Here is an 11,380-nt window from a genome sequence, read left to right as displayed (position 1 = left end):
ACTGTTTTTATTAGTCTTCCAGTATTTCTTTATGCAACCATAATATGTGTTTTATATATGTACATATGTATTCTTGTTTTCCCATATTATACCGAAAATATCATATAATGCATAGTTGGTGCCTTAGTTTATGTACCTTGAAAATACTTCCTGGACATCATTGCATATCAGTTTACAGAAACCTTTCTCATTTTTTGAAAAACAGTATTCAGTTTTGGGAATGTGCTAAAGTTTAATCACTCCCCTACTGATAAACACGTGTGGCTTCCATCTTTTGTTACGTAGGACAGGGATTTTCATGATGAAACCCCCAGAGTTTTGAAGTCTTTCTGCACAGAGCCGACAGTCAGTAAACAATTGTAGAGAAAATGAATGATGAATGGATCAACAGGAATGAGCCAAGGACTATAGTAGGAAAGGAGCCCAAGGGCGGCACGCCGGTGCACGGTGCTGCACGGAGGCTCCACCAGGTGGCGCTGCAGGCGGCGGGCGCGCCTGGCCGGACAGGCCTTGTCGCTCTTGCCGTGGGCGCCGGCGGCGGCGCGGGGACGAGCGTGGGGGGGGTAGGGCGAGTCATATGACCCGCTCGGCTTCCTGGCTCCGGCCGCCGTCGCCCGCCTGTGTCCGCCTGTGTCGCGCCGGGGCCCCGAGGAGCCGTTGGGGGGGTCCGGGCCGAGGCCCGCTCGTGTGGAGGTCGTCGTCGCCGCCGCCGCTGCCTGCTCGCTCGCCCGTCCGTCCGTCCTCCCTCCCGGCCGCCATCATGCTGGCGCTCATCTCCCGCCTGCTGGACTGGTTCCGCTCGCTCTTCTGGAAGGAGGAGATGGAGCTGACGCTCGTGGGGCTGCAGTACTCGGGCAAGACCACCTTCGTCAATGTCATCGCGGTGAGTGCCCTCCCGATTACCCTCCCGGGACGCCGCAGCCCGCGAGTCCGGCCCGGCTTCTGCTCGAAGGCCAGGCTGGTGGTGGCGGGGTGGGGGTGGGGGGTCCCCTCGGCGCGGCGGTGCTCTTGGGAGTGTGCGTGTCGGAGGAGGGGGCAGCCGTGCTGGTCGCCTACCCGGGCGTCAGGACCTCGAGTTTCCCTCGTGTTGGTGGCTGGTGTATCGGCGCGGTCGGTAGTTGAAGGGTTATTTCTATTTAGTCGTCTTCTTCCAAGCGCCGTGTCCCCGTATCCTCGTCGCAGCCGGGGTTTGGAAAGGGTGTAATTGGCTTTGTCACATTTTTAAGGCTCTTGGTGGTGGTGGTGGTGGGGGTCTGGGATTTCCTTTGGGTTTGATCTTTGCTGGCCGCGCAGGGGTTAACTTCAGCTTGTCACTTTCCCGAGGGGTGGAATTTGGCGAGTCCGTGTGTCCCGTGAGAAAGCCTAAAATAATTGAGATTGTCTCAACTGGCCACTCGGGACGGAGAGCACCGTTGTGAGGAAAGCAGGGGCCAGTGTGGGCTCATCCCTCAATTCTGTGGGCAGCTTGTCCCGTGTAATCCAGTTAATCGGTTTTCTCACCCGTTCCCCGAGGGGCCGAGTAGACGGTGCTGCGTTCGCCGGTAAAGCTAAAGACAGGCATTTCCTGCCAGTCCATAATAGTGCACGGCTTTTATTTTTTAAATTAATTTGTTTATTTGAAGTATAGTTGATTTACAAGTGCACAGCTTTTACTAAGCCAAGAAGTTGGGTGGGTGGGGTCTCTATTTCTAGAGCCCTCGTCTAGGGGATAAGATTTGCAGTCAGCATAAAGTTGGAAAAGAGGTGTTGGTCTAATGTAATGGTTTTTCTTACAGAGAAAGGAAGGGACTGGGTAGAAACGTAGCTCGTTCCACGCCCAGGGAATGAGTTTCTGGGAGGGAAAGAAATTGCCCTGGGAACCTACATACAGTGTGGTGTTTATTCATCGGTGATTGAGGGAAGGAGGATAATTAAATTTTGCTCGTTTGGTTGGCAGGGGAGGGAATAAGAGTGAACGATTCTCGTCAGTCTTCATTTAGAGCCCAGGAGTTGCTGTGACTCAGTCTTGAGCTTGTCAGGGATGAACTTTTGAGCTATTTGAGAGAGATGGCAGCAGTTTCTCCACCGTTTAGATGATGGGTGAAATCCTATTTTATTGGCGACTCGCTGTCCAACTGGTTTGGTTACTGGAATGATTCAAACACGCCTGTCTTGTTGGAGAACACAACTTGTGTAACTTGTGACTGTTAGTCCTTGCAGTGATAGAGCAACAGGAAGGAGAAGTAGAGATGAGCAGACATCCAAACTTCCTTTGAGGAATATTGCATATAAGCATAAGGAAAACTTGCCTGCTTGTTTGGCTCTTGTAATGTTATTGGGCCGGAGGCTTGAGATGACTCTTTTCAACAGGCCTAAAAGAGTGGAATGGATATCTAATACCACTAAAATTAGTAAGAAAAAACTTCAGGCTTTGGCTGAGTATTCATATTCGAACTCCTTGTATGATGTGGAAAAGATAAGCTGAGATCATTTAATTGTAAATTTTCTGATACTGTTTTGGGATAAGAATTGGTGTCTCTTCCTAAATCCTCTCTTTTTGAGAAGACTTAATTATAGTGTTTTGTAGGTTTATTACTACAATCAATTGTATTTGTTACAGAGAAACAAATGGTTGGGAAACCTAAAACCTAGTTATGGTTGGGAAACCTAAAAAGATTTTAGTAAATCTTGAGGAACTCCTGGAACCATAAGCTCGATTTTCATGCTTGTGTGTTTAGTAGACAGTTCAGCTTGACATAATGAACATGAACTTTGAAGTCAAACAGCCCTGGATTTGCAATCTGGCTCTGCCACTTAGCAGCCTTGTATCCTCTTTCAGTCCTTGCTTTCCCATCTATTAAGAGGAGTTAATAATAGGTTTCTTACAGAGTTGCTGCGAGTGCGTGAAATGACAGATGTTAAGTGATTAGCATCATGCCTGCCCATAGAAGGGGCTAGATAAATGGTAAGTGTTGTATTATTTGTAGTGGGTACAGTCATTTAATGCAGAAATGGTATTTTGAAAAATATTTAGAAGGAAATTAGCTGGGGTCATTCCTTTGCATTTGTGTATGTATTCAAATATGGACTGCTGTAGTGGATTCATAGATCATGACAAGTAATCACAGCATGTCCTCCCTCTCCCCCCATCTGTTAACATCTGGAAAGCTGTTGAACTCAAAGTGAACTATTATTTTAATGTTAGACTCCTATTTTTGTTTCATTCTGGGCAAGCTGTGCAGCTTGGAGGATCTTAGTTCCCTGACTAGGGATTGAACCCTGACCCTTGGCAGTGAGAGCTCTGCATCCTAACCACTAGACTGCCTGGGAATTACCTAGACTCTTCTTTCTGAATGATACAATGTGGGTTGCAGATGCAGTCTTAGTCACTCAGTCGTGTCTGACTCTTTGCGATCCCATGGGCTGTAGCCTGCCAGGTTCCTCTTTCCATGGACTTCTCCAGGCAAGAATACTGGAGTGGTAGCCATTTCCTTCTCCAGGGGATCTTCCCAACCCAGGGATCAAACCCTGGTCTCCCACACTGCAGACTGATTCTTTACCGTCTGAGCCACCAGAAAAGGCCATAATGTGACTGGGTTCTGTTAGAAAAAAATCATGACTGTGATTGCCTGTGGCGTTTAAGATGCTGCAAAAAAGATGTCAGTTACTAAGTCCTGTCCGACTCTTTTGCGACCCCATGGACGCCCACCAGGCTCCTCTGTCAGTGGGGTTTCCCAGGCAAGAATACTGGAGTGGGTTGCTATCTCCTTCTCCAGGGGATCTTCCTGACCCAGAGATCAAACTCCCGTCTCCTATGTTCGCATGTGGATTCCTTACTGCTGAGCCACCAGGGAAGCCTGGAAAAAAGAGACCTCAGTAAATTTTTCTTTAAACCTCAGGCTTTAACCTAATCTGTGGTTCTTATATATTGAGGGTGAGGAAAAAGTTAGTAATCTGTAGTGAATTTACAGAGTTTTAGATAGAAACAGCATGTCTAAAATAGTAAATTTAGCTTTATTTAAAAAAAATCAGCTGCATTATTCTATGTATGAAATGTTTGATTTATAGACTCAGAGATTCAGACGTGTTGAACACTATGTGTCAATTTAGAAAGATGGCCACTTATTTCTCAAATTCAGAGTAATTTTCCAGGTATGAAAAGCTTCAGGTGAAACTGGTTTTCTTAGGTAAACATCAACTTTTTGTAAACATCACATTAACATGTGGCTATATCTACTGCCTTACAAGTTAAGAAGACTGAGAGATGTTGTTTAACTTATTGTAGAGGTTTGTGAAGCTGAATTACTTACATGTAGGATTTGGTCTACTTTGAAATGAGGCAGTTTGCTTACAGAGAGTCTTAGTCCTCAAATTCATCTTCTTATGGTTTCAAACTCCAAGTGATACTTCATGTAATCTGATTTTATATAGAGACATTTAGTATATATTGTGTTATCTTTGTTTTGAACCTTAAAAAAAAACACCTCCAAGTCTTCAATTTTTTGATTAATGTTAGAAAATGAAATACTGCTCATTGCTAAATGTTATGGCAGTTATTGCATAATAAATCATGTGTCTTGTATGTGTAATTTATGTTAAGTAACCTTTACTCTTAACTGAGACTCTTAGATAGGTTATAGGATAGTTATGAAGAAATGTTTGGTAGGATTTACCAAAATGGATGAGATAAGTTTTATAGACATTGTGTATTTTTGAAAGTAGTAGTATTGTAAAAATTTCTCTACATTTTTGTGAAGTGTTGATAGCTCAAAGGTTAATCAAAGGAAAAGTTTATTACTTCTGAGAATTACGAAAAGGAGATACTTGGAAAGATTGTAGAAATTTGGACCTAGAATAATTTTTTTAAGTTTGTTAAAAAAAAATTAAGTGGTCTACTTTTATCCTCGTTTTATAGATGTAGCCAGGAGATCCAGAAACGTTAAGTGAAATTCCTAAGGCTAATTAGTAGCAGAGATAAAATTAGAACCCAGGGCTAGTGCATTTTCTCCTTACCTACCTCTGTAGGTCTGCCTGAGATTAGAATCATAGAGCTGTGAATCAGGAGATCTTAATTCCTTAAATATTTATTTTGAATGTGAGCATACTCCTCTTGCGAATATGAACAGCATTTTAAATCCAATATCAAGCATATTGATTACCATTTGGGGACTACGCATGCACGCACACACACATATACAGTCTGTGTGTGTGTATGTGTATATTTGAGAAATGAATTAGGGGAAAGAATGATCTGCCCATGAATTAGGGGCAAGTAGGCACACAGCAATTCAGCAGTAACAACAGGACTGGAAAAGGTCAGTTTTCATTCCAATACCAAAGAAAGGCAATGCCAGAGAATGCTCAAACTACCGCACGATTGCACTCATCTCACACGCTAGTAAAGGAATGCTCAAAATTCTCCAAGCCAGGCTTCAGCAGTACGTGAACCATGAACTTCCAGATGTTCCAGCTGGTTTTAGAAAAGGCAAAGGAACCAGAGAGCAAATTGCCAACATCTGCTGAATCATGGAAAAAGGAAGAGTTCCAGAAAAACATCTATTTCTGCTTTATTGACTGTGCCAAAGCCTTTGACTGTGTGGATCACAATAAACTGTGGAAAATTCTGAGAGATGGGAATACCAGAGTACCTGACCTGCCTCTTGAGAAACCTATATGCAGGTCAGGAAGCAACAGTTAGAACTGGACATGGAACAACAAAAGGAGTACGTCAAGGCTGTATATTGTCACCCTGCTTATTTAACTTCTATGCAGAGTACATCATGAGAAATGCTGGGCTGGAAGAAGCACAAGCTGGAATCAAGATTGCTGGGAGAAATATCAATAACCTCAGATATGCAGATGACACCACCCTTATGGCAGAAAGTGAAGAGGAACTAAAAAGCCTCTTGATGAAGGTGAAAGAGGAGAGTGAAAAAGTTGGCCTAAAGCTCAACAGAGAGTCTTACAGAGAGTCTTACAGAGAAAACGAAGATCATGGCATCTGGTCCCATCACTTCGTGGGAAATAGATGGGGAAACAGTGGAAACAGTGTCAGGCTTTATTTTTTTGGGCTGCAAAATCATTGCAGATGGTGAGTGCAACCATGAAATTAAAAGATGCTTACTCCTTGGAAGGAAGGTTATGACCAACCTAGATAGCATATTCAAAAGCAGAGATATTACCTTGCGAACAAAGGTCTGTCTAGTCAAGGCTTTGGTTTTTCCAGTGGTCATGTATGCATGTGAGAGTTGGACTGTGAAGAAGGCTTAGCGCTGAAGAATTGATGCTTTTGAACTGTGATGTTGGAGAAGACCCTTGAGAGTCCCTTGGACTGCAAGGAGATCCAACTGGTCCATCCTGAAGGAGATCAGTCCTGGGATTTCTTTGGAAGGAATGATGCTGAAGCTGAAACTCTAATACTTTGGCCACCTCCTGCGAAGAGTTGAGTCATTGGAAAAGACTCTGATGCTGGGAGGGATTGGGGGCAGGAGGAGAAGGGGACGACAGAGGATGAGATGGCTGGATGGCAACACCAACTCAATGGACGTGGGTTTGAGTGAACTCCGGGAGTTGGTGCTGGACAGGGAGGCCTGGCGTGCTGCAATTCATGGGGTCGCAGAGAGTCGGACACGACTGAGTGACTGAACTGAACTGAGGCACACAGCACAGTGGAAGATTATTACGTTCGAACATTTAAGTAACTGGCTAACAGGCGTTTGAACTAAATAACATTCGAACATTTAAATAACTGGTTATTGGACTATGTTTGTTGTTATTGTTTAGTTGCCAAGTCCTCTCAGACTCTGTAACTCCATGGACTGTAGCCCGCCAGGCTCCTCAGTCCATGGGATTTTCCAGGCAAGAATACTGGAGTGGGTTGCCATTTCCTTCTACAGGGGCTCTTCCCGACCCAGGGATCGAACCCAGGTCTCCCATATTGCAGGCAGACGCTTTAACCTCTGCACCACCGGGGAAGCCCTTAAATCAGATCCAAGTACTAACATCAAAGATTTCAAGGGAGGAAAGGAAGCCAGGTTCCAGGAAAGAAGAAGGGGGAGGAGGCAGGAGAGGGGGGCGAAAGGGGTGGCCTTACAGACGTCTCCTGCCACCTACAGATGCCCAGGTGTTATGAGACTTTTCCCTGGGCCCCCAGAGAAGGGAGGACTGGAACTTGGCCCTGCCAGAAATCAGAACCAGAATTCGGGTCAGTCTCCAGTCCTCAGCTCAGGCTGAGGGCCCATCGACCAGATTCCTGCGTCCAGGACCGGGGGACTAGAAAAACAGGGAAGGATAGGAAGGGTCAAGGAGAGGAAGGAGAGAGGGGAGGGGAGAGAGGTCAGTAAAGTAGCAAATCTGAACTGTGACTGTCGGAGCTGGCCTTCCGGGTTGCCTTCAGATAGAGATTCGGAATTGTGGAGCAGGAAGCAACTTGCTAAGGAGCGTTTCTTCAAACTTCTTTATCCTCTTCCCCTCAGTCATTATTTTTTCCAATGCAGGCTTAGAATCCCAGAGCAAAATGTTCTTGTTAAGAAGCTGTTAAGAGTGCATTAAGGCATTCTAAATTACTACCTTAGAGGATATTTCACAACTTAAAGCACTTACTAAGTTTCTCAAATATTAAGTTACTTTTAAGATAAAGAATGTCACTGAACATGGATACAAAATTCATTGTACTATAAAAAATAGTTACTATTTTTAGAAGATTTTTTCCTAATTATCAAACTATCACAAAGTCATTAGTAGAAATTTGGACAGAATACTATAACATAGAAACCACTTGTTATCCCCACCGTCCAGGGTTAACTACTGTCAACATATCAAAGTATTTCCTTTTCATCTTTTTTTTAAAAATAGTGTGTATATCCAAACACTAATTTTTTTTTGAGTTTTGATATACTATTTATAATGTTTGTATCCTGGTTTAATTATCATGTACGCATTCTTCTGTTCTAAAACCATCTTTAATGCCTTCATAATTTATTCTGTTACAGCATATCTTGTGGATATACCATAGTGTATTCGATCATTTCCTCATTATTGGACATTTGAGTAGTTTCCAGGGTTTTGCTGTTGTACATCAATTTGATCTGCCTTTCCTGGGGATGGATTCCAGAGTTGGCATCACTGAATCAAGGGCATGAACATATTTCATGTCAAATGGCCAAAATTGTTTTCCAGAAAGTATGTACTCCTACTTAGAAGGTCTTCTGAACAGATTTTATACACTACGTAAACTTGGGCTTCATTTAAGCACTCTGGCCTATGGTATTTTTAGGGCATACTTAGTTTTGTTATAAAGTTAACCGGCAGTATTTTTAAACTATCCTATCAGATAATTGCTCTGTTTTCATGTTTTAAGAACTACCATTTATGCTTCAGCAACTGCTAAGACTAAGACTGTAGAAAACATAATTCCTTTTTCAATTTTCTTTTTTTAATTGAACTTTTAGACAACCCATAAAAATACAGCTCATTCCCTTTAGCTATCACAGTTTAGTTTTAAACTTACTGGTGGATTGCATTAGGAGTTAGTATTCCAGAATTATGATGTATTTCCATGGAGTGCTTAACTAATCTTGCCCTGCTATAGTGGGATGCTGCTTTTTGAAGGGAGGGGTGTTAGAAATATTTTTTTTCTAAACCAGAGTCTAAAGAAGTTTGCTAGGTAGATCACTTTTTGAAACAAAAGCATATTAAATTTTTAAACTTATAACTTGAGTATCATTTATACTTGTAAAAGTTGATTCATGTCTTCTGAGCTCTTGTATGAAAAAAAGGAAAAAGTATTAACCTGTTTGCTGAATAGGTCAAAATCAAATGATAATTTAAGGATTTTAGTTTTCTGAGAGGGGACAAAATCTGTAATGGAGTAATTTCAGTTCATTTCTTTCTTCAAAGTCAAAACCACAGGTCTTATATTCTATTGTGCCTTTTTTTTTTTTAAGGTTACACTGTTTCTTAAATTAGACATTAGATCTGATTTCATAGTTTGCCCAGTTTTATCTAATAGAGGAACATTCTTATTTCATATCCTGACAGGAACTTTAAAAAATTTAAAATAGTAGTAAAGCTTTAGGGTTCACTTAGAAATGATGTCCAAGAATACTGTAATTTTAAAAAATTGTAATACTGGCAAAATAATTTTAGGATTTAGGTATCTTAAGTAGTGACACCTATCTTGAAAATTGAGGCCTTTTCTTCTAGACTGGGGTTAGAAAAGTAATTGTTGTTAAGAAGGAAAAATTGAATGATGATTGGCAAACTGATTCTAAAAATGTCCTTTGTACCAATTTACTTGATAGGAATTACTTAAGCATCCGCCAGAATAGTATTACTGTAAGAATATATTTTGAGCCTAAATTTTTTGGCATATGAATGTGGTATAGTTGAGTTTATTTAGAATATGTTTAAGTGGCTACTTGAGTTAAAATAGCAGGGAGGTTAGGAGTTGAAAGCCAGATGATCTAGGTTCACATCCTGACTCCTGTGTTATTTTTGGTAAGTTATTCAACTCAGTATCTGCTTCCTTATTTGTAAAATGCGAATAATAGTCATTTCTTAGAGTTACTGTGGGTTAATACTTGTGGGTTAATACTTCCCTGGTGGCTCAGATGGTAAAGCGTCTGCCTGCAATGCGGGAGACTCGGGTTTGATTCCTGGGTCAGGAAGATCCCCTGGAGAAGGAAATGGCAATCCACTCCAGCACTCTTGCCTGGAAAATCCCATGGATGGAGGAGCCTAATAGGCTACAGTCCATGGGGTCGCAAAGAGTCAGACATGACTGAGCGACTTCACTTTCACTTTCAATACTTGTAAAACACTTTAAACAGTGATCAGAATAAGGCATGTGTTAGCTGCTAGGTTACTGTTTATATAATGTGATCTCCCTGGAAATTCTCTTTATTTGTTCTCTCAAGTATAAAAGTGCCTTAAACATTGCCTGGCACATGCTCGGTACTCAGATGCATTTATCAGTAGACAAACATTGCATTTAAAATACAAAATTAAGAACAAATGTCTTTATGAACCCATATTCATATTTCAGTGTGCGAAGTGTAGCGTAGTTAGAAATGAGAGTGCTGGAGTCTGACAGATTTGGGTTTGAATACTGACTTAGCTATACATCACTTTTGTTAGCATCTGTGCTTCATTTTTCCTCCTCTGTAAAAAGTAGTAGTCAAAGAACTGCCTCCTGGAGTGGCTCTCAGAATTAAATGAATGTTTGTTAAGTGCTTAGCCTTGTGCTTAGCACTGTGCCTTGTACATAGAGAGCACTCAGGTAATGGTAACTAAAAAAAAAATGGTGACTGCTGTGTGTTGGGAGTAATGTTGGGTGTAATCATCAGCTTTATGTTGAGTTACTGTTTATATTTCTCTTGATTATATTTAACTGTAGCTTTTGTTTAGGAAGTAAGCTTTTGTTTTGTTTAATTGTTCGTAAAATCTTGAACATGTTATATTTTATCATGTTGAATTTTTTTGATAGCTGAAGTGGGCTGGTAGGAAAATGTTTTAGCCTCCTGGATAGGCTAGTAATTTTTGATGGATCTACTTGTATAATTCTGTGTGTGTGTGTGTGTGTGTGTGTGTGTGTGTAGGTAATTGCAGTTTTTGTTGTGAAAACAGTTTGAACTGGGAATTGGAAATATGAGTTGTTCTTTTGTTTATGCTACCACTGACTAATAGCAGGACTGGGGCCAACTCATTTAACTTCTCTGTTCTTCAGTTGTGATGCTTCTAAAGAGTGAATAAGCACTGAGAACCTTATTATTTGAGAGTGTAGTGGTGTTTTCTTATACCCGGAATTGGACCTTTTATTCAGAGACCAGAGGATAAAATGAAAGTATAAGGCTCCAATATAAGCTAGTTGTAAGATCTCAGCCTCTTCCCAGAAGAAAAATTGAGATGTAAAAGGTGGAAAGGTAGATTGAACCTAATAAGGAGAAAAGAATGGCCCTTTTGAGTCGTACCTGCCCTCTAGGATATAGGTATTCTGTATAAGTGTATGCGCAGAAGACAATTTTAATTTTGGACAAGACTATAGTATTGTTTCTTGCATGTGTTTGTTGTAATTTTTAAGCCGGGATTTAAGGGTCAAGTGGGTTTAAATCACCGTTGACCGCTGTAAATTTGTGAGTCCCAACAGACAGTGCTGTATCTGTATGGGCCTGTTCCCCTAGATGAGAAGTGGGCTGTGTAGACTGCATGCAGACTGGGCCAGAGAGGGCTTTGGGCAGTGTTTCCTCTCTGAAGGTGCCTTAAGGTCTGGGTTAGACACTCATCACCAGGACTACTTTTTCTTTACTTTTTTCATGAAAGGTCATTTTGTCAGGAGAATGGTTTAGCAAATGTATAGATTTGGTCATTTCTGAATAGAATGAAATTGAGGGGAGGAAATTCA

General features: G+C 41.6%; 1 protein-coding gene across 1 annotated transcript in view; it reads left to right on the top strand.

Moving 5' to 3' along the window:
• The first annotated feature begins 622 nt into the window (after positions 1-622).
• Positions 623-11,380, top strand: part of ARL8B (ARF like GTPase 8B) — a 52,010-nt gene continuing 41,252 nt past the window's right edge. Inside the window, exon 1 of the mRNA XM_068981749.1 lies at positions 623-883. Coding sequence (XP_068837850.1) covers positions 761-883 — 123 coding nt within the window. The 5' untranslated portion in view covers positions 623-760. The remainder of the gene's footprint in view (positions 884-11,380) is intronic.

Source organism: Capricornis sumatraensis, chromosome 10 (assembly GCF_032405125.1).
Source record: "Capricornis sumatraensis isolate serow.1 chromosome 10, serow.2, whole genome shotgun sequence".
NCBI classification, from domain to species: domain Eukaryota; kingdom Metazoa; phylum Chordata; class Mammalia; order Artiodactyla; family Bovidae; genus Capricornis; species Capricornis sumatraensis.
The sequence above is the reverse complement of the archived record's forward strand: the minus strand, read 5'-3'. Positions and strand labels throughout refer to the sequence as shown.